The sequence below is a fragment of the Xenopus tropicalis genome, chromosome 2 (assembly GCF_000004195.4).
Source record: "Xenopus tropicalis strain Nigerian chromosome 2, UCB_Xtro_10.0, whole genome shotgun sequence".
NCBI classification, from domain to species: Eukaryota; Metazoa; Chordata; class Amphibia; order Anura; family Pipidae; genus Xenopus; species Xenopus tropicalis.
Genome location: NC_030678.2, coordinates 42,968,421 through 42,992,320, shown reverse-complemented (window position 1 = coordinate 42,992,320; position 23,900 = coordinate 42,968,421). Strand labels below are relative to the sequence as shown.

Genomic DNA, 23,900 nt, shown 5'->3' with positions numbered 1-23,900 from the left:
CCAGCGATTTACATGCTAGCCGGAGGGATGGCATTGCGGGGAGATTAGTCGCCCGCGACAACGAAGATTTGTTGCGCCGCGACTAATCTCCCCGTGTGTCACGGCCCTTACAGTTCACCACCAGAATAATTCAACCATTCCCATTTCTATTCATTCCTATGGGATTTTTAGAAGCATATTAATGAAATAATGAACACAACTTCCACTCACCGATAAATACACATCTAAAAATCCCATAGTGATGAATAGAAAGTGGGTGAATTTTTATAAGGCAAGCTTTAATGTCACACTTTGATAAATCTGCCCCTAAGTGTATTTTGGGGGGGGGGGTCCTTACTACAATGACTAGTAGACGTTAAAATGAAGGATTAACTGGGGTAGAAAACAAGGTTAAAGCCTCACAGGAAAAAATATCGCACTGTTTATAATCATAAAGTGTCAATTTTTTTAGGTTTTTGCCTCACAAAAAAATAAGAGAATTCCTGGTGGCAACACACAAGTAAACAAGTTGCGATTCTAATTCCTTATATGAAACACTTTAGTTCCCGGCCCGAGTACCGGCACTAACCAGGCGCAGTAACCGGGCGCAGTAAGGCGCTGTTTCCCATCCGCCCCCCGGCTGGGAACCCATGGAGCTTGCTGCTAACCTATGGAGCTTACTGGGCCCCGGCCTTGGCTGTGCATCACACAATGAGCTTCGCACACGGCCTCCCCCTTCCGCATTTTCCTGAGGCTCTGCGCCAGTGACGTTTACTGCTGACGGCTGCTCGGCCAGGAGAGCTGCCCGCTCTTTTTTTCCCTCTCTCCCTCCTTCCCCCTCTCAGCAATCGAGCTCGGCCCCTCCCTTTCTGCCTCTCGCACTCGCTCTATACCTTCCCCCCCTCCTCCCTCCCTTCGAATCAGCCATCGCGTTCGGGCCTAAAGAGACGAGCAAGGCAGAATAGGAAACCGTGCGGGAAATTCCCGCCAACGTTCCGCAGGTAAGGCCTTCAGCGCCGCCACACGCAGCCGGGCCCGGTTAGGGAAGCCGCGCGTAGAATGGGTTGGAGGGAGGCCGCTTGCGTGCATGCGTGTAGCAGGCGCCTGGCTCGCTGCAAGGCCGGGGGGATACCGGGAGATGCGGGCGGGAAGCCGGGCGGCTCCGCGCACAGATCCAGCACCGGGCACGCACGGGATTCTCAGTAACCGGAGGAAGTTGGCCGCGGCCTTGCTCGCCCCGTTTCTAGGCCTTCGATCGTCCTCTTGCCCTTCCAGGCCTCAAAGGAGGCCGCAACTAGGCCACAGAATGGGGGAAGGAAGGGGGTGTTGCCGCACGCCTTAGTCTCTCCGCGTCTGTCCCTTGGTAATAAACTCTCAATTCCCTGACTGGAAATGCACCAGAGCCTCCCCGGGAATGCCCCGCTCTAAGTGTACAACAAAGTGCTGCAACTGCCCCGGTACATTTATGCGAATATTAGCACTCGCTCTGCACAACAAGATGGCGCTGGCTCACATGCAGCCCACAATGGGGGAGGAGGGGATTTGGCTGCCATCTTGAATCTGCCTCAGTGGGACAAAACTGTCAGGGCGTATGAGGAAGAATTCCATAAGGCGGCGATTGCCTGTCATTGTTCTGTAGGGGAATCACCTCGGCACGAATGGCGGCGCTAACTCTGTTACATGCGCGGTATCTGTGCCGGTTTAGCGCAGACACGATGTTATTATACATTCCCAGCCCGCTCATATGGGAGACACTAGCTACACAGGCGCCCACAGATACACACTAATCTCACACAGGCATAGCTGCCTGCTTCGTTATATTCTCTGCACTCTCGGTTGTGACTTCAGACCCCCACACTTATTTTTAAAGGGGGTTTTAAACACAAAAGTAAACCTTTGACCAATGAAAGTATATTGAAGTCGAAGAAACTTTAATATGCTTTAATTACATGACTTTCCTGTCAGAAACCTTCTCATGCTATGCTGGCCTGAATTCTTGCTTTCATCAGTTACATTAAAAAGACTTATTAGAACATTGTTAAAGACATTTTTAAATAAAACTGCAATTTTTTTGCTATTCCCTACACTGCTGATTCTGACTACATGTACCATTGAAACATTGTAGCAGCATTCTATTTTACCTCCAGCTGGAACTACATTTTCCCGCAATGTTTGCACCCTTTGTGATTCTCTTTCTTTATGGGTTTGATAATGTCAGAATGGGCATTATTGTTATCACATTTTTGGCTGGAGGGGAGTCGACTATTGCAACATGGTTTCAGCTGTTTGTTAGTCAGAACAGGCAGTGCAGAGAATTGTTCAGGACAGTCAGTTGCAGCTTTCTGTGTTACCTTTGTTTTTAAAACCTGTTTTACAGGGCTGTATTTTGCCCAGTGCCACCATATGCACAGGTATCTAGTGGCTGGGGGTTCTTTTATTCATTTCTTTTTTTATAATATATATATATATATCTCTATTATATAATTTTTATATATAGGCACTCAAGGGTTGTTGGCCCTGCTCATCTTAAGCCAGGGACCCCCAACCTTTCTTACTCTTGAGCCACAGTCAAAATGTAAAAAGACTTGGAGAGCAACACAAGCATTATAAAAGTTCATGGAAGTGCCAAATAAGGGCTAAGATTGGCTATTCGGCAGCCTCTATGCATACTATCAGCTTACAGCGGGCTTTATTCGGTAGTAAAACTTGTTTTTATTCAACCAAAACTTGCCACCAAATCAGAAATTCAAAAATAACTACCTGGTTTGGGGGCACTGAGAGCAACATCCAAGGAGTTGGTGAGCAACATGTTGCTCACGAGCCACTGGTTGGGGATCACTGTCTTAAGCCATTGTTGGTCCATTAAACAGCCCTTTAAAGGGATACTAACACATTTTAAGTATCAATATCCTGTTTCCATTGTCCTGGCTATGCTATGAAAACTGTAAACTCCCCTTCCCCAGTGCTTACATTTTATATCCAGTCTATCACCCCACTGGTTTGTAAGTTTTTAGAAATAATATATCTCTGACAGGATGAACCAGAAGCTCATTTACAGGGGCTTTAGAGCTATAGAAGTGACTTGAAACAGTGACTTGCAGTGGTTTTGCTTCAGATGCAGCCGCCCAAAGATTTGTTGTGCTTGGGCAAGTTTTCCATCTTGTGCTTGGCTTTAATGTTTTCTTGTGAGTACAGTTGGAATGCCCTCCACATGTATGAAAGTTGAGGTTAGGGCTTGCAGGGACACAGGAACTGTATCCATTGACTTGTATTGAAGTTGTATATCATCATTTACTGTGCTATTGGGTGAATATCTAGTTTCACCATAACAATGAAGAGAAATGGTACCCGTGAAAATCATATCCAACTTAAATACAAATCAGTACATAGTTTTTGGAGTTCCCCCTTTAGCCCTTACATTCAGTTTTACACTCCGTCATTTCAACTGCACCTAAAACACATGTGAGCGAGACCATACAAATAATTGAAGCTAGATGCACAGAGGAGGAGTAACTGTTCCAAAACCTGCCAACCCATTATATCTAAATGTATATTTGCTCTAAAGATGAGTCTCTTCCATTCACTAAAATCCCTTACAGATGTACAGTGCTTCTAATTCAGCCTTCCCTAACCACAATTATGATACCTAATATGCACACACATTACATTCATTATGCAAAAATCTTTTTTCAGGGGAAACAAAAAGCAATACTAAGCAACTTTACAATATACACAAATTAAAACATTACATTTACAAATAACTATAAAACCACTGTAATTGCTATTAAATGCAGTACCTGCCATTTTATGTTCTCCTGGCTCTGACTCCTGAAACAGTGTGTCTAAGGCCAAAGACACACACAGCAATTAGTGCGAGTTTTTTAACAGTCGCGGTAACTTATCTGGGCAGCGTAAACCGTGCACGATTCATCACAGCAACTTTGTAATAATCTATTGCAGGAAAGTTGCTGTGAGTAGTATCCGTGACTAATTATCCCATTTGTCTTCTCCTTAAAACAGCTAATTAACATACCTGGGGAAGAAGGGGAAGCAGAGAACAGAAGTTACAAATACAAATAACTTTACAATCGTTTAAAGGGAAAATACAAAGCCCTTTTTGACATGAGCTCAATATATGTGGAAAAGGTGCCTAAACACTATATGAACTTATTCAAAAATATTTTTTTTATTTTTTTTTTTACACAGCCATACTTGATTCCACACATTGAAGTGAGTCTGTTATAGTGAAGACACACAGGACACTTAGGAGCAAATTTATCAAAATATGAGTTTAGAGCTTAATACATAAAAACTCGCCCACATTCTATTCATTCCTATGGGATATTTAGAAGCATATTTATCAAATGTTGAGTTCTAACTTTCACCTATTGATTAATATGCTTCCAAAAATCCCATAGGAATGAATAGAACGTGGGTGAGTTTTTATGTATTAAGCCCAAAACTCATATTTATTTACTTATTTTTTTTTTAAACATTGTTTTTATTTGCAAATTAGCAAATATATCTATTACACCATTTGTGGTAATGTATTGTATTACATGCATCTTGATTTTAAAAATAGAAACATTTGAGTTTAACATTTGTTACAAAATTAGAACTTTTAACTCATACCTGATTTTTCTGGGCCATGTGAGAATTAGCTCTCATTGTTGGTGCGTAGCCAACATTCTATTCTAAACTCGTGTTTTGATAAATCTATACCTTAGTAGCAGCTACTTGTCATGGCTACTAAACACCAGAAAATACCCTGCCGTAGACAATACTGAGAATTGCCTCTGCTAAAACACACGCAGTACAATTATCAGTAAATGATCAGCATTGTCTATTTCTGTAGCCGCTACTAGTAGCTCTGTGTGTCTTCACCATTATATTCATCTGTCTTTGTTCACAGCTACCAGTTACCCCAACCCACTTAAGGTGGCCACACACGTAGCGATTTCCGATCTTTCGATGTCGCACAAAAGATCATACAATCGCCCACTAACCGTTCAGGGCTGAAACGGCAGCTAAGGAGGTAGAAACAATAGGATTACTACCTCCTTCTGCCGATTCAGCCCTGAAGGCAGATTTTGATATGGCGCCTGATCAAAATCTTTTAACCTGGCCGATCGGCGAGTCGACCGATATCAGCAGCCTCCTGTGATATCAGTCGACCCGCCGACTTGCCATACACGCACCGAATATCGTACAAAACGGGATTTCGTACGATATTATCGGTGCGTGCATGGCCAGCTTTAGGCTTGATTGTAAAACAACCTTCCCCTCACCTTGTTTTATTGTAAAGTTCCTCTGCATTTCATAGTGGGTGATGCATAGATTATTTGGAAAACAGAGGGACTTTAAGTCCCAGGGTCTATCACTTTGCAAATAAAAAGGGGATATAATTTCCCTTTAAGTGTATTTATTAGTATATATTTGGACATAGCTTAGAAATGCGTTTACAGCATTGGTTCAATGAATGGAGCTGGTAATGAACACACTTTTATGCCTATTGTTTTAATTAAGAAATATTTGTTTTTTGGTATTTTTTTCCCACTAAACATAGTGAAATTTGAAATGGAAAGTAAAGTCACATTCTTCTTTCTTTTGCATACAAGCACACTCAGAACAAATCAGCAATCCAGTGACAAACCCCCTGTATACAAAAACACTTCCTTTACATAGCTGTAGGCTTTGTGCTACGCAGCCTGTTATACAGAGGGTTTCTTTGTGGGCTGATTTTGGCCCTACCTCCTAGGCTACTAAAGGGGAGAGCCTGAATTGATTTCTATTCGATTGTCCTAAATGTAATCTGTTATTTTTTACCCTTGTACTCTAACATTTGAAATGCGAGTTAAGCTAAAATCTCAAAATTAAATTTATATGTATCTTTTCGCAGAGTGTTGGCTAATGTTTGTTCAGAGTCATGGAAGATGTAGCAGAACTTGAACTTCAGACAACAGAGCCGCATGCATTTTTTCATGCTTCAGGTAACTATATTTGTAGAGTTGAAAAATATATTTACTTGAAAACCTTTTAAAGTCTTCACACTTGAATGTTGATTAACTACCATCTGCTTTCATGTGTAGCATTAAGAGCAAAATGTATCTAGTCATGAAGTAGACAAGGTTAAGAGATTTGGCTTACTGACACAACATACTATACAATTTAAGAGAGTGTTATTTAGGAAGTGAATTAGACATTCAGGAGTTCAGGGAAGGATAAATGCGGTTTCAGTGCCAGATAGTTATACTGTGCTTATGGCATTCTTGTAAATACAGCAAACATAGGTTGCAGAATTAAACAGGCCTAAATTATCATGGCAAAGGCAAGTCTTTTCTAATATATTTTAATGTAAATATTCAAAAATGTTTTCATATGTCATTGTCAGTTTAAGTAAAATACACTAGCTCAACTAAGCATTTGGATTAAACTTAGCTTGTCTGATTCAGTCATATCGATGATTTGTTTCACCCCTAAAAGAACACTTTTTTTTTTTTTCCTCATTATTCTTTTTCGTTGAAGCACACGTAAAAGTTAGCTAGGGACTCTCTGCTTTTGCCGTAACACTGTTTTTAAGGTGACTAACTTTAATAACTGAATCGGAATCCTATATATACAAGTGGCTTCTTTCAAATTTTTGCTTATAAATTAGCTGTTGGAATTAGCTGTTAGAATTTCTAATGTACAAATGTAAGATGGCAATGCTATTTTTCAATTTAACCAAAAAAACCCTCAGAAATGGTGTTGCCGTTTTCCATATTGTCTTATTTAAATGAAAGCTAAAACCTACTTTACTTATTTGATTTTCATATATAATATTTAGAAAGTTTATGGTGGTACTCTTAGGTCATACCAACCGAAGGTACCAAGCAACCTTAATAGCTCCCATATTTGTTCCTGATTTGTCTAAAATACACATATCAGGTACATGTATGGAAGCTATTAATAATAGATCCAGTATAATGGATAACAGGCTTTTGAGCTACTGTTTTTAACATTCTCCTCTTTTGTAGGAGCCGGAGATCGACATCTTAATGGGAATGAAATAATTGTGGAAATACAAGAAACTGTCTTTGTGGCCGATGGAGATGGAAATATGGCAGTGCAGGGCTTTGGACCAGATGAGGGTGACTCTGTTGTAATTCAGGATGTCATTGAGGATGTTGTAATTGAAGATGTCCAGTGCTCGGATATCTTGGATGGAGCCAGAGTATCTGAGGCTGTTATTATCCCTGAACAGGTTCTGGAAGATGAGGTGGGCACAGGGGACGAAGAACAAGTGCTGGAAGACGATTCATTAACATCCTGCGATGTACCAGACAATGTCTTGGACTCTGAACTTGTTGATGGTGAATTGACTATTCCTGACTCAGAAACTGGCGTGCATTCTGTTTCAGGACATGTTGTAGGAGAGGAAATAACAGATGATGCACTGGAGGAGGACATGATTTCAGAGGAGGTCTTAGTAGCAGACTGTGTCTCAGAAGCAGTAATTGATGCTAATGGGATCCCAGTGCATGAAAACGACAGTGAGGAGGTGAATTGTGATGATTACCTTATGATCTCCTGTAAGTAAAGTATGATATATTTCTTTTGGTCTATATGTTCAGTATACCCATATATAAATGCTTATGTAGGAACAGGGTGCTGTTCTAGCATTACTAATTAGAATTCTAGTAAGAATATTGTGTTCCTGTATGCAATATCACCTGCATTCAGGCAATACATATTTGTTTAGTGTTGTGTAGGTTTAGTAAATACCACTTGCTTTATGTAAATATCACAAAAACTTGGTTTCAAAGCTGCCAATGTACTGCTCTGCTCTCAGTCTGATCTGACAAATTTCAAAAAGTGCGTGGTAAAAATGTAGCCTTAATTACATTTCCAAAAGCTCAACATAATTACATAATCAGTTGGATCAGGGTGAACCACTGACCCATAGGTTATAAATATGCAGTATAACATTTTCTACATTATTTCAGCGAATATGGCATTTAGTGTATATATTCTGTCTGTTTCAATTTGAAAATCTTTCCATTCTTTCTTATACTAAAGAGGTCAAACTCTGAAATTAAAGGTAAAATTTAATTTTACTTGGGTTTTTGCAGTGGATTGTTAACAAATTACAATCTCTTAGGAAGCCCTCTGTATAAACAAACCTGTCCGTTCCACTAGCTGAAGCCTTTGGTAGGCTTTGTGATAAATTGTAGCTCATTATACAAAGGCCTCCTCAGTTGACTGACAGGTTAGATTATGCTCATAAGAACCAAGAACCTGCAGTGTTCAAAAATATAGATTCCTTTTAATATCTACCACCTTTGAAGGCAGCATTTATAAATTCAGCAAATCCATTTTTCTTTTAAGCTCTAGTATAGTTTTAGCATGCTAACCTTTGCTAAGCTACAGTCACTGGCAAGAGACTAACCAGCTTGTATGTCTGGGCAGAATAAGAAAACAGAGGTTGGTTTAATTGCTAGTTATTTTATGCTGACAAATTGCTACATGTCTTGAACCAAGGAATGTAACACATGGCATTGCAAGATCACAGAGCCCTAGCTGCTGAGGGGTTAGAGCACTAATACAAAACAGAGAAAAGTATAATTTCTCCCTATTACACAAACACACAGAAAATTACATTATGAGATAACTTGAATTCCACAAAAACAATTAAATAAATAAATATTATATACAAGGAATAAACTCTTTTAATCACACACTTCTAATTATCAAACCAACAATGCTTATTTATAACAATATTTGCAAGCTTGCCTTTTATATAATTTTGATTATTACCTTTCAAGCAAAATAACTTGCATTCAGTAATGAACACAAGAAGGTCTGGCCTGAGTCAGACCCCTAACTTGGCCCAGACACACTTCCTTGGTGTCTTATTTTGCTGGTGCCCTTTGCAAAACAAAATTCCAGGCAGCCTCAGCGGACCCTTGCTGCGCTTCCTGTAAATCTGCTCAACCTACCCCTGCCATTGGTCTGCTTTCTGCAACCTTATCTCCCAGCTCCAAGACAGCTACTGCGAGTTAAGTGAGCATGGACTCTGAAATAGCACACGTTCTCTTCTTATGCGTAGCGGGACTGCAGAACTTAGCTTGCATAACAGAAACTCTGGAATGAGTGCTGGAATGGCTCTCTGCACCACCCCAGACATCCCGAGATCAGCCTTCTTCCAACTCTAAGACCCCCTTCCTTTCGTCACTGGGGTCCCTTGTTGATCACGACCTTGACTCGGAGGAGGAAGGGCAGGTGTTGTTGCGTGGATTCAGAACCAGATTCCGATACCCCCAGATCCCAGCAAGAAGTTGGTGTGCATTCATGCTGTGCTCAAAACCTTATACTTGGAGGACTTGGTGAAAGAATATTTCCAAGAGAAAAAAGAGGTCCTCTTCTGTTTTTCAGGCTTATGATCAGTTTGACGAGATGATCTGTTGCTCTCCCAGATTGCAGACACCAATGCGTAACTTTGTGATACAGCCCTTGTTGCAGCCTAGCTAGTGGCCTAGACTTCGTCCCAGTCTATTGCAGAACAACATTTTCTCTGGCTTAAGACCTGGTCGGCAGACCTAACATCCAAGAGATCCCTTGTCAGCTTACCCTTTGTTGGCAAGCTACTCTTTGAAACTAAATTGGACAAGTCCACTAACAAGCCCTTCCAGGACAGGTCCGCTTTGGCCTGAAGGTGTGCCCACCCTGAAAGTCCGCAGTCACTCACACATCCACTTACAAGAAGTCCAGTCTCTCCCCATCACAGCAAGTGTATCTTGGCTTGATCAAAGACTCTCAACCTTTCCAGTGATTTCATACACCCAACTCCACACCAGGCCCATACAGAGCGCAATTCTGTGGCGCCTGAAGTTCCATCATCTGAATCTGGACCAATCTGTATCATACAGATACAAGGTTTTCAGGACTTGATTTCTTGGTGGCTACAACCACAAAGGCTGCTGTGATGCAGACTCTTTCCCAACCGTTCCTGGACAGTAATCATGACAGATGCCAGCCTCAAAGGCTGGGGAGGGGTCCGGGGTTCCCACTTGGTTCAAGGGCGGTTGGACCCATCGGAACAATGCCTTCCAATCAACATATTGGAACTTAGAGCAATCTTCCTCACCTTGACACATTGGGTGGATCTCCTGAGGGGCCTTGCTATCTGAATTCATTCCGACAACATGACTACAGTGGCATATATAAACCACCAGAGTGGTGCGTGCAGTCAGGCAGCCCTGAGGGAGGCAGACCAGATTATCTTCTGAAAAAATGTGGCTTTCCTCAAGTGGACATCATGGCTTCTCGTTACAACCTCGAGCACCCCCTGTTCGTCACAAAAAGCAAGGACTCGCTAGCACTAGACACGAACGCTCTTGTCATTCCATGGCAGTTTGAACTAGTGTACATATTTCGGCACTCCTCTGCTAAAGAAGGTCAAGCAGAAGGATAATCTGCTGCCATGGATACAATGTCTGTGAACCATAGATGCCGTGCCCAGTAAGAGCCCACTAGGATAGGCTCTGTGCAGAGGCCATCTTAGTGGCCCCTTACTGGGCACAGCATCTATGGTTCACAGACATTGTATCCATGGCAGCAGACGAACCTCTGCACCTGCCATTACGTGAAAACCTTTAATAGGGGCCCACCCAAATTTACGGTGGCTGGCTTTACCTGCATGGCTCTTAAAGCCCTAGGAAGGGGGCTCCATTGGAGTCTATTCCCACCATGTTACCTGTAATTCTCATCCAAGGTCAGTTGCGGTGTTTGTTCTGCAGGATGGTCCTGAAAGGAACCAGACTTCCTCCAAGGCCACCTTGGCCAGGTTGATCAGCTCCACCTTAATCAGGGCATATGCAATAAAGGGTCAACTGCTGCTGTTTCTGATTCAAGCTTGCTCCCTTGGCAACTCCTGGGCACTAAGACACCAGGCATCGCCAGAATAAGTCTGCAAAGCAGCCACTTGGTCTTCACAGCACACCTTCTCTAGTGTTTTAAGGTGCGCACAGGCTTCAGCTACATCCCCATGGTGCCTGTGTCCCCCAATGTAGGAGAAGAAAAAAAGATTTAATGATAAGTATAAAAATCTTAACTCAGAATGAAAGCATTTAAAAAGGTATAGAAGTCTTTATATATTTCTGAAAGTTCAGGTAATGTTGAACTTGGAGCTGGGAGGTTATGTTGTACAGAAAAAAATTAAATTGTGAAAGTAATCTAAATAATTTTTATGGAGTATTATATTTCATTTAATATGTATATAAAGTATTCATAAGCATAGCCAATTGTCAGGTGTGTCTGTTCAATGCAGCATTTTTCCAAAACACGGGGAATTGTTGTCATCTGCATCCGTCTGTCTTTTGCACCAAAATTATCCTGAATCTGTTTGCATATTTAATTTTTAGTGGATGATGCAGAAAAGATTGATGAAGATGGTGCGGAGGAGATAACCATGAGGGGTGCAGTAGAAGGGGACTCCAGCAAGTTGGATGGGTCATGTCCAGAAGTCATCAAGGTGTATATTTTTAAAGCAGACCCTGGTGAAGAAGACTTGGGTAAGAGAAGCCATTTCCATTAAATGATGCTCTTTTCAATAGAACACTGTTAGTGGTTGCCAAGCAATGTCAATGAAGGACATATAATATACATACTTATATTTGTGTGCCCAACCAGCATTCAGAGTATAAATCAGATAAATATAGGGTCACCAATAGTTGCAAATAAGTAAAAACATAGAGAATTGTATCTTACCAACTTCTCAAATGGATATAACTGTAATTTCACTATTTTTTGCCATTGCAAAGGTACTGCACATAGAGCAATGAGCCACAGTTGTTTTGGTCAATCGGGTCACTGCTTTCTCAGGGTAAAATTAGTACAAAGTAAACAGGTCAGAGATTTAACAGAAGTTGGACTAACATTATTATAACCATAGGAATTTGGAGATTATATGTCTGGTTTTAGACTGACGTTATGGCTCCACAAGTTATGTATTAATTTTTTTTTCAGTATATAAATGTGCTATTGCATTTGATGTCTTTGTCTTTCACTTGCATGGAAATGCCCTTTATTTACTTTTCTTAGCAGCAAACCGTACAGGTATATGCTTTGATACTGTTTGCCCATGTTAGTGAGGGGAGAATTCTCCCAGAGGTGCCAGTTTTGAGAATGAGTGAGTATACTTAGGAGAGGTTAGAAGTTTTATTAGAGTTAGGGAATTGGCACTGCACGGCATAGGCTTTACTCACTGAGCCACTGTGCTGGATTGGGATTTTTTTTTAAAAAATTTATGCGAACACATCTTGGGCTCTTCCAGGAAAGAATGCACATGAAGAGATGTTTGAACAGATAAATTGAACTAACAAGTCTTTATATGGCCAACTGGTCTAAAATAGAGCTATCCAGCTAGAAGCCTTACAGACCCATATAGCCCTCCAATAAAATTTATTAGTAAGTATTTTAGTTTTTTTGCATTGGCAAGAAGTAGGTTCATGGTTCAAAAGAGCATAACAGGCTGCTCACTACCTCATTTTAGGTTATGCACCCTTGCTGTTTCTCTGCTGTAATCACTTTCAGTGATCCACATATTTTTCTGTGTACAAAAGGCAACTTGATGCCCAGTATGGCTGTCTTATGCAGTAAGGGCTAGTTAAAGCTAGCTGTACCTTGCAGAGTTGATTTTGGGGCAGCAAAGATGGGGTCTTCATAAGGCTCATGACGGGTTCCTGTGCCTTTGTTGCTCATGCATTTGCTAGCTAATGTTGACCATGTGGGTAATAGGAAATTCTACTTGCGAAACACAAGATCTGGCTAAAGTAGGGTCTATAAACAAGTCTTTTTTTAATTCCACCTTGGAACCCATAATTCAGTATAAAGTTGCTACTCTTATTTTTAATTAGTATTGTATTGCAGGAGGAAATTTCACTTAAAGGGGATAGGAATCCAGCCTAAAAGCATGGGGACCCGGGGTCCAAACCCACAGGTTAAGAATCAGTGGGCCAAAGGATCAGATTTTTTTTTTTCTGCCTGTATTTTTGCTGGTTCTTTATGGAAAGTGAGACATGAGTCATGGTCTAATTATGATTGTGGGAATCCAAATATGACAAGGAAGCAGATTTAATTTTGGACAGGAAGAAAGGACTAAGTCACATGACATGGGGAATATGTATTTCTTTATACATGTAGAATTGTATTTGTCTGCATTGTATAATGATATGACAGTGGCACTTTATAAATGGTCTTTTCTTTGGAGTTTCAGCAGTTATGTGGTTGCTATGGTTCATTTCATCCTAGCAACCAGGAAAAAAATTTTGGCTTTGTCAATGACTCTATTTTAAAGTTAGAAAGAGGCAGAATACGAAGGCAAATAATTCAACTATTAAAAAAAAAAAAAAACAGCTTAACATTTTGCCTAACATTTTGGCACCCCCAAGTGACTTAGCCTTTCCTTCTCTTTTAAACTGTATAGTTTTCTGCCTTTTTAAATCACTCAAATGGACATTTATAGATGCTTCTGTAAATCTGCTCTTCTTGGGTGTGTTTTTTTTTTGTTTTTTTTTTTTTACTAGAAATTTTGTATTTTCTCTTAAACCACAGGAGGCACAGTAGATATTGTGGAAAGCGAGTCTGAAAATGATCATGGAGATGGATTTCTTGATTCTCACAATGGAGGACGTATGCCAAGGGAAAAGATGGTGTACATGGCTGTGAATGACTCTCAGAATGACGATGACCTGGGTCAGTAAACAAAAAACCCTATCTTTATGCCTTTGTACTTTAGTGTACAATCCATGCTCAGTTTTGATCTATCTGTTCTGAAAACAGCATATCTCTGTTTAGGGGTCTGGGTCTTTTTTGTTATTGGCTGCTTACTTCTAGGCAGAATTTTAACTCTGCACAGAATATACAGAAAGGGAATCCAGGTGTTAAGTAAATAAGAAGTGGTTTACTGGCCTTAAATTCATCACTGTGTCTTGTAAACACAAACAGGGGGATGTTCAGGGGATAACTGCTATCGTCAAAATACAATTTTTTTACAAGAAGAACATATATTAACGTTATAAATGTTAATATTATAAAAGTACATCTGTTGAAAAAGTAGTAATTGTCCTTTTAACTTATTTTTATGATAATTTTGAATGATCAGTCGTATATATCGCAGCTTATTGTACTATCCTTAATTGCACAGTAATCTGCTTTACATTTCTTTATTAAAATCAAGGGCAAAAACCAACCACAGTCCAAGCAATCAAAGGCTGTAATTAAGCTAGCAATGCCTTCATTTTAGTCATTATAGCCTCTCTCATACTGCCATCTTGTGGTCAAATAAACATTAGCTGATACACAGAACACTTACACAAAGCATGTGTTAATTGAAGAAACTGCTTATCTGTATCTAACACAGTTCTTGGAGTTATTTATGCTGTATAATTCTATATAAAGGGCTTTCAGAGCATCTTTGCTTAGATGCACCAGTGTATCTTTCTAAACTGATGATAGGAGAATTCTCACAATGATATTCCAAGGGCCAAAACTTGGTTAGAGACATGTCCATTCTCATTTTGTCACATTTTAGCAGCAGGTTCTCTATTTGTAAGATTGTAAGATGCTTTAGTTAACTTTTTGAAAGCTATTGTCAGGTTGAGAATTTCCCTTGCACATAGACTAATTTGTATTATTCTTTTCTTTAAACGTATGCAGATGTAAACATTCTTTATTGCTTAAGGCTTTTGTTCTCTATATCATTCATTTCATAACTATTAGTTTATGCAAAGAATAATCACCCCACTCATGTAGAGTTTGACATTAAAAGAGGTCTTTTAAAAAAAAAAATTCTAGATGTTGCTGAGATTGCAGATGAAGTATACATGGAGGTGATTGTTGGAGAGGAGGATGCGGCAGTAGCACATGAACATCAACTGGAGGATGCTGAACTGAGCAAGACTTTCATGCCAGTTGCCTGGGCTGCTGCTTATGGTAATTAAGTTTGGCTACACCCTGGTACAGTTAATGTGTATTTGAAGGAGTTTAATAAGAAAAAGAAGTAGTAGAGCTCATAAATTAAAAGTAAGGATTTGGCTTTTCTGTGAGATACTTTAAATGTTAATCCAATATAAATTTCACTTATATGATAAAATCTCACCTCTGACTGTTTTACTGGTAAGTAGATTTGCAACTCAATCTACAGTTTTAAAAGTATTAAAACTTGAAAAATTAAGTATTCCAAAAGTATCTGGGCACCTGCCTGTCCAACTTCTCATTCCAAAACCAAAGGTATTAATATAAAGTCGGTCTTCATTTAGTGGCTGTAACAGCCTGTACTCCTAGGAAGGCCAGCAAAGATCATTTGTGAGGTCTAGCACTTATGTTGGAGATCAGATCTAACTGTGCAACGACCCTTCTATGTGCACTAGGGTATTATTATGCCAAAGCAGAAAAAGCCTTCACCAAAATATTGTTTTCACAATGTATAATGACTGCAATTTGTACCCTGTAGCTTCAGTATTGGAGATTTGCCAGTTTATAGGCAACTCAGTTTAATAATTTCCATAAATTCAAAAAAGTATTAAAAAAATTCTGATAAAGTATTTGCAGAATGCTTTAGTATTTGTTTTGTTTTAACTTTTTAATGTAGGTAATAATACTGATGGTATTGAGCACAGAAATGGAACAGCCAGCGCTCTTTTGCACATAGATGAATCAGATGGCTTGGACAGGCTAACGAAACAAAAACCAAAGAAGAAAAGGAGAGGAGAAAACAGGCAGTACCAAACAGGTCTGTCTAGGATTGCAATGGGGCACTGATGAAATCTGTCATCTGTACTGTTGGAGGATTCAGTCTGGTTTTGAACTTTATTTTGCTTGAATGACTATTACTACAGACCAAAAATAGTTATTTGTTATATTTATACAGTTTACTAAGAAAATGCCTGTAGTATTATGGCCTGAAAAAACAATAAGTATTTGGTCTTTTTATAGAAAATAGTTGCTTAAAGGCTACCAACATCATCTATTTGTTTGTAACTTACTATACACTTTCTAATGTCTCTGGTTTCCTTTAAGGAGATGTCAGTGTCATTTTACCTTCAGTACATTACCCTAAAAGTTAGGAAATAATTACTATTAACAGTCTGGTTGCATTGAGTAAGATGTTATTGAATAATTGTCTATTTATGACTTTCCAATATGTGAGCTCTCCATGAAAAGTTAAAACATTTGTTTCAAGAGAAGTGGTCTAAAACCAGGCTTGCTTTATTACTAATGGAATTTAATTTTGCAGGGACTTTGTAATTTATGTGTTATATGACTGTATAAATAACCGTTTTTTCTTCTCCCTATTTTTTATTGATTTTTTTATTTTTTTTTCAATCTCTTCTAGCCATAATTATTGGACCAGACGGCCACCCACTTACTGTTTACCCATGTATGATCTGTGGCAAGAAGTTCAAGTCTCGAGGCTTCCTAAAAAGACACATGAAAAATCACCCTGAGCACCTGGCCCGCAAGAAGTATCGTTGCACAGACTGCGACTACACCACTAACAAGAAGGTGAGCCTACACAACCATCTGGAAAGCCACAAACTGACAGCTGCAGTCATCAAGACCGAAAAGGATCTGGAGTGTGAGGAATGTGGGAAGATATTCCTACATGCAAATGCTTTGTTTGCCCATAAGTTAACACACAAAGAAAAAGCTGGCAACAAGATGCACAGATGTAAGTTCTGCGACTATGAGACAGCAGAGCAGGGTTTGCTAAACCGGCACTTGTTAGCTGTACACAGCAAGAGTTTCCCTCACATATGTGTGGAGTGTGGGAAGGGCTTCCGTCACCCGTCTGAGCTTAAGAAACACATGAGAACACACACAGGAGAGAAACCGTATTTGTGCCAGTATTGTGATTACAGGTCTGCTGATTCATCCAACTTGAAGACCCACGTCAAGACCAAGCACAGTAAAGAGATGCCCTTTAAGTGTGATATTTGCTTGCAGACTTTTGCAGATTCTAAAGACTTGCAGGCACATGCCATTCTACATCAGGAAAGCAAGAGCCACCAATGCCTGCACTGTGACCACAAGAGCTCGAACTCCAGTGATCTGAAGCGACACATTATTTCTGTACATACCAAGGACTATCCACACAAGTGTGAGGTTTGTGAGAAGGGCTTTCATAGGCCCTCGGAACTTAAAAAGCACGAGGCAGCACACAAGGGTAAAAAGATGCACCAGTGCAGGCACTGTGAGTTCCAGATTGCAGATCCATTTGTGCTGAGCCGACATATATTATCTGTACATACTAAGGAGTTGCCATTTAGATGCAAACGATGTAAAAAAGGCTTTAGGCAGCAAATGGAACTGAAAAAGCACATGAAGACTCACAGTGGTAAAAAAGTGTACCAGTGCGAGTACTGTGAGTACAACACCACTGATGCTTCCGGCTTTAAACGACATGTCATTTCCATCCACACCAAAGACTACCCTCATCGTTGTGACTACTGCAAGAAAGGCTTTAGGCGGCCATCTGAAAAGAACCAGCATACCTTGAAACATCATAAAGAGGCTGGCTTAATTTGACCTTGCACAGGACTTTTTCCAACATAAAGACACAGACCTAGACCCATTCTTGTAAAATGTACTGTCTGTTTTTGCCCTTCGTCTTTGCATTTTTTTTTTTTTTTAAATAGTTTACATGCCTCTTGTTAAACTAATATTATTTTTATACTCCACCTCTGCTCTTTGTTTAATAAATTAACAAAGTTGCAAGCTGAGGAAGATGCTGTAGATGTATCTTTTTATTCTTCTTCCTCTCCCTAAGTATTTAAGCCTGGATTTTTTCATTTGTTTATTTTGCTTATTTTTTAAGAGCAGTTCATCTTAAATAAAGCTGCTATGATCACTTAAAATACAACATACATTTTAATCTCTTACTTGATGCTTTAAAGTGGAAACTGGGTCTGCTTGCTGCTGAAGGACCACAAGAATAACGCAGAGCCCTAATTTTATAAATATTTATATAGTATTCCTCAATAGTGGAATCCTTGTCAGCTCAGCAAGGAATGTAGTTACACTGCATGTTATGGGCTTTTGTGACATAACAACACACCTGTGCCCAGATAGGGAAAAATTCTCCAACCCACTTTTGCAAAGCAATTTTATGTTGCAAAGATTGCCACCCAGTTAATATTACATACCAAAATATGCAGACTTTTCACAAAAATAATTTGCAACAATTTTCTGGCAATATTTATCCATAGAACTGCTGAGCACTCTGCATTGGTTATTAGAATATATGTATATTATTAAAGCTATACTGCACAGTGGGAGTAGCTACATGTTCTCATAAATGTTGACAAATTTGTAAAAATGCACTGATAACACACACACAAGATATATTTTTATACATAAGCATTAGTTGTACCTGGCATCTGTTTGCATTCTGTTAAAAATTTGCATGTTTCTTGTGTTTACTTATAAATGTAAGTTATAAGTAACGTATAAAGGGCAGCAACCGCAAACAATGAAATAGAATGATGGCAGACTGAAATAGAATGCTTATTTTTTTTTTTCTTTCTTTTTTCATTGTTTTGGTAATCAAGGTTTTTTTTGTCAAAGTAGCATTTTATCACAGGCAGTAGAGCCCCAGTGTGAGGCTGGGAGGCCTACTGGCAGACCTATGCAGCCATAGACAATATGAGAAAAAGAAAAGGAGAACTTCCTGCAGTTGCTGGACTGGAAAGCTAAAGCATATCAGTTGTGACATCCAAAGCAGAATTTCTGGTTTTTGTGAGTCTGTTCTGTAAAGGGATATTTAATAAAATACATGGAGAACACAAGCTCAGGCAACAAACTGCTTCTTAAAATATATGAATATGGGCTAATGCACATTTGCTGTTAAGTATTTGAATCATAGAAGTCACCAAGTTACACGACCATATAAAGACACAAGGCAGCTGCCGGAGTACCTTTTATATGGGTCATGGATGTTTGTATTAAAATTTTGAGTAGGGATGTACTATCCATTTTATGATCTCTTTATTGGGGCAGTTGTATAATGATTTGAAGGTTTTAGAAGCTGCAATGCTGCCTCTATTTTCTTCCTTGTCAAGACAAAATTGACTTATCTAATGTAGCTTTTGGTTTAGCTTAAAGTCTTCTACCTTTCACTACGCAGCCAATCTGTGCCACTGCTATTGAATGGCTAGTCTTCCCATGAAAATGAAGTTAGCTAAGATGTCTATGGCAGGGATGTTTCAGTGTAAGTGGAAATAGTAGCATCACTGAAATACTTGTCACTGCTTTATAGATACATGTTCAGGGACTGGCATATTTGCAGAATGTGGGTAGAAGATGATTTATTTCATCATGATATATAATACAGCAGGACATAATTACTTCCATAGTTCAGAAAACACATAATTATTGGTCAGTGAAACACTCTCTTTTATGTAAGTCACTTGTTTTTACTTAAGTTAAAACAGTGTTTGTATGTTTTTAAATGATATTAAATATAAATACTACAAAACATGTTATATACTTGAATACAGTATTGTCAAGACAGACAACATTGCCAGCATTAGAAAAGTATTTATTTATGTTTAAACTTCATTCTGATAGAAAGATGTGTGCTTTGTCATTGGCCCTTATTTACAATAAAAAGTCATTAGTGCAGCAGCGTCTCCATGCTGTGGGGCCAGATAACAGGTATAACATGTTGAGTCAGTCCTATTAAAATGGATCACCTGTACAACCCCTGAGTGGAGGGGCAGAGCCTTTTATTTTCAGCCAAACTCCTTAGCTTCCACCACAGCAAAATGCCTTTCTGAATCTGAATTGGCTGAAGGAAAAAGGCTAGGAACTGCTGGGATTTGTAATGCTTTGTGCCAAAATTGCATCATAGAAAGGGCATTGCTTATGAAAACTTTGGGGCAGATTTATCAAAATCTGAGAACTATTAACATTTTTCTTGGTACAAATTATATGAGAGAGAGCACCAGAAAATGTGTTTTTCAGCCAGTTTTCCAAACTTGGGGATTTATTATTCTGAGAGAGACATGATATTTGGTTCATATAACTATATTTCTTATCTCGGCACTGAAATATTGACCCCCCCCCCCTTAATGGCACATAACATTAAAAAGTTTAATTATAGACGGAACGCTCTGAAACCGGATTTTTCTATCCTATCATGTATATAGTCAAAAATTATCCCTTTTGGTAATTCATGTATCAGTATTGCTCTTTGCCAGATCAGCTTTTGTCAGTTTAGTTTCTTCTAACAATAATTTATGTTCAGGCTTAAAACTTTATTTTAAAGGTTTTTGTATGGAATATGAACATGAATTTTATGACACTCAAATTCCTTAACCTAAATTGTTTGCCCATATATTCAACCCTTTTACTTACCGAAACATCCATTTCTGTGGCCAGTTCATTTGTTACCAACCAAACTGGCGAGCCCATCACTCGCTCGTTCTGTGGGGATGTTCCGACCCTTATGAGTAATCGGCTTCTCATTTCCCCAGGTTTAAGTTGATTGATTGTCAGGGCCCTGTTCATCATGGAAGTAGCTGATGTCTATATTATGCCTGTATATTTTGAGAGCTGGATAGCGGCATTTGTGAATGAATACATTTTCTCTTTCCAGCTATTGTGTTGATATGTATGGCAAGCTTAAACTGCCATTTATTGTCTTATATTTAGGCACAGTTTCAGTATGCTTGTATCACAGCAGGAGATTATTGGCCATTAAGCTGCCACTACTATCCCTAGATAGTCACAACACATTAAATTACCCAGATATATATTATATATTGAGAACTCTAGGATTCAATAAGTCCATGTGTTTTCTTCTGTTACTTTATACAGAAACAGTAGACGCAATAAAACGCGATCAAGTCTCCTAGTGTGGCATTAGCGGACGGCAGGGAAATGAGATGTGAATGGATTCATTATAAGAACCCTGTCTTACTATATTTATTTTTAATGTGCATCTGAAACCTTAGTTACTGTATTTGTTAGTACTGGCCCTTTGTGTATGTGTGTTTAAGGTTTAGTGTTCTTTTAATCCCTAAGCACTTTTTCTGAGCCTGTTAGATTGATATTGTGTATCTCCTGAGTTAGTCTGTCAGTTATGCAGCTTATAATTATACGTATTTATCTCCGTGATTCATATTTACAGTCCTGTTTTGTTGCGTCACCTGAAATAGAAGTTGTGTTTGCAAACAATGCTGTTTAGCGCTTCTATATATACCGAGTGTGAGTTCTTCAGCTGAGCTAAAGCCTGAAGCACCTTGCAGCCCAGACCTAAATATCTGCCTTTATTCCCTCACATTTCTGATTAATAGCACTTGTTACCTATTGTTTAATATTAGACTTATTTAATGTTCCCAACCATCTCTCAGTCTTTCCCTTCCAGCTATTGGAACCCCAATCCAACTTTCTTTTGCTGTCCTTCATTAAACATTAAATCCTGTTCTAGGGTTCCAAATGTTCTGTTTCATTCAGAATTTGTTGCTGAATGCAGATTGGGTGTAAGATTTAATTAACTTGTTTATAGAAACATAATTTGGTAAAAGTGTGGCATTACCCAAAACTGCAGCTTCTAACTTGGCAAAAATAAAATGGCGAATGTACTACTTGGTGTATTGTATTTTCCCTTTAATAATTAAGGGGGTTGTTTACCTTTAGACTAACTTTGAGTAGGCTGTAGAGAGTTGTGTTCTGAGACTATTTGTAATTGTTCTCATTTGTTATTATTTGTGGTTTTTAAGTTATTTCTCTATTTGTTCAGCAGTTCTTCAGATTGTAATTTTAGCAGCTATCTGGTTGCTAATTACCATATTAACCTAGCAACCGGACAGTGGTTTGTATAAGAAACTGGAATAAGAATAGGAGAGGGTTTGAATAGATTGATAAGGAATAAAAAGTAACAATAAAATTGTAACATCACAGAGCAACCTTTTCTTTGGCTGCTGAGATCCGTGACCCATTTGAAAGCTGGAAAGAACCAGAAGAGGAAAGCAAATAATTAAAACGCAAAAAATGAAGACCATTTAAAAAAAGTTTGCTAAGAACTGGCTATTCTGTAACACACTAAAAGTTAACTTCAAGGTGAACCACCCTTTTATGGCTTGTCATTGTGTGCTCCTTAATAATATACACATTGTAACTGATGAAAGTCTTCATTATAATGCTGATTTTGTCCATCCTCGGAGGGAATATAGCGAACTGCCTGATGATCTTTGTTCTAGAGGCTTTTGTTTGCTAGGCTAAAAGCAAAATACCTGCAGAGCAGGATTAAAATAAGCCGGAGCTTAACAGGAAACTATGTATAAAGAATTCAGGCAGAGAGAAGGCTGTTTCCCTGCGACTTGTCTTTTTAGTAAGATGCTAAAGTATGTAGAGTGTTTTATTTGCAGAGTTGGACTGTATATATACATGTACATTATTATTTTTTTAAGCACAAAATGAATTCCTTGTCCTAAACACGGGATTGGCTAAAGTGGATTTTGTATAATACATGTGTATACAGAGACTGTAGCTATTGTTCTTGTAAGTTCTGTAGTTACCATGGAATTTTAATGAAGTCGACAGGACGCGCGCTATATACTTTCAATGTTTCATTTGAATGTTTTTAAGAGGTACTTTTTTTTTTTTTTTTTTTTTTTAACACGAGGATATAATGTAAATGATCCATTAGGCCCACCCTGTAACATATTGTATTCTCCGATTCTCTGTAAAAATGTGTACAAAAAGCAGAATCAATATAGGGATGTAAGATGACATTGTAACTGTGTATTTGACAATGTGCAAAAATAAAGATCAGAATATTTTCCTGTTAGTGAAAGTGCAGCCTGTTTTCATGTCCCTTCACAAATTCACCAAATTCCACTCATATTTTAATACCTTTTTTATGTCCAAAACATTAGATTACCAGTATAACCAGCAATATAACACCATTTTATAATATCTGAAGTTAATGTAATCCACACTTTTTATCCAAAATGCAGGATTTTCCACAATTCAAATTTTTCTTTGTTAATAAATGCATCGCTTCTATACACCGATTCCTATGGCATCAATGATAATAGAGTGGTTAGCTTATGTCCATGGGTCCTGTACTTTGGACTGGGATCCAAAATAGGTCCTGGTATTTTAAGTACACAGAGGCCCAAACAGCCCCCACCAGCCCAATAAATAGTGACTGTCTATGGCATCTTACAGCTGCCCCTCTGGCATTTGCCACAATCCACAGATTGCCAGGCCGGACATGACTTTGCACAATTATTCCAAGCAGCCTAGAGTGGTATAGGGGCACCTGTAGCCATGTGAACATATTTTAAACACAGAAGATTTTGGGTAAACTTTAGAAACTTTGCATTTGTAAATGAGCCTTGTGTCAATAACGACAACTTATGCCCTATGTGGGTTCTTACAAAATTGCTGTGGTCTTGAAGGCGCAGGAGGCCCTGAATAGAAAAGTAAATAATATAAATTAACTGTAATAAAATTGTATCCTCGCAAAGCAATACATTTATAAAGTGTAAAAAAAAAAAAAAAAAGCTGCTCATATTTAAAAAATTATAAAAGAAATATGAAAACCATTGTGTAACATAACTGAAAGTTATCTTAAAGGTGAACTGCCCCTTTAAATTGGATTATACATGTATTCATCTAAGGCAGTGCTGTCCAACTTCTGTTGTACCGAGGGCCGCAATTTTTCCGACCTACGTGGTGGAGGGCCGATAATGGAAGCCAGTTTTGACCACTCCCATTTTTGAAACCACACCCATGTTATCACATGACCATACCCATATTAATGGTTGTAGTACAGCAAAAACCTGCCATACTCTGCCTTCCCTACCCTGCCTGTGTGTGCCATACTCTGCCTTCCCTGCCCTGCCTGTGTGTGCCATACTCTGCCTTCC

At 38.9% G+C, this 23,900-nt stretch overlaps 1 protein-coding gene across 1 annotated transcript; it reads left to right on the top strand.

Moving 5' to 3' along the window:
- The first annotated feature begins 608 nt into the window (after positions 1-608).
- zfx (zinc finger protein X-linked) lies at positions 609-22,813 on the top strand. Its single transcript, XM_002935181.5, has 8 exons — positions 609-980; positions 5,879-5,969; positions 6,996-7,550; positions 11,382-11,531; positions 13,573-13,713; positions 14,815-14,952; positions 15,611-15,751; positions 16,355-22,813. Exons 2-8 carry the CDS (start codon positions 5,906-5,908, stop codon positions 17,545-17,547), a joined length of 2,382 nt encoding a protein of 793 aa, XP_002935227.1. The 5' UTR covers positions 609-980; positions 5,879-5,905; the 3' UTR covers positions 17,548-22,813.
- Positions 22,814-23,900: the final 1,087 nt, after the last annotated feature.

Bases quoted from the DNA above. Each gene is read 5' to 3' on its own strand.
- zfx (XM_002935181.5), top strand. From the start codon at position 5,906: ATGGAAGATGTAGCAGAACTTGAACTTCAGACAACAGAGCCGCATGCA. The intron at 13,714-14,814 runs GTCAGTAAACAA...AAAAAATTCTAG, and splicing joins TCAGAATGACGATGACCTGG to ATGTTGCTGAGATTGCAGAT. The intron at 14,953-15,610 runs GTAATTAAGTTT...TTTTTAATGTAG, and splicing joins TGCCTGGGCTGCTGCTTATG to GTAATAATACTGATGGTATT.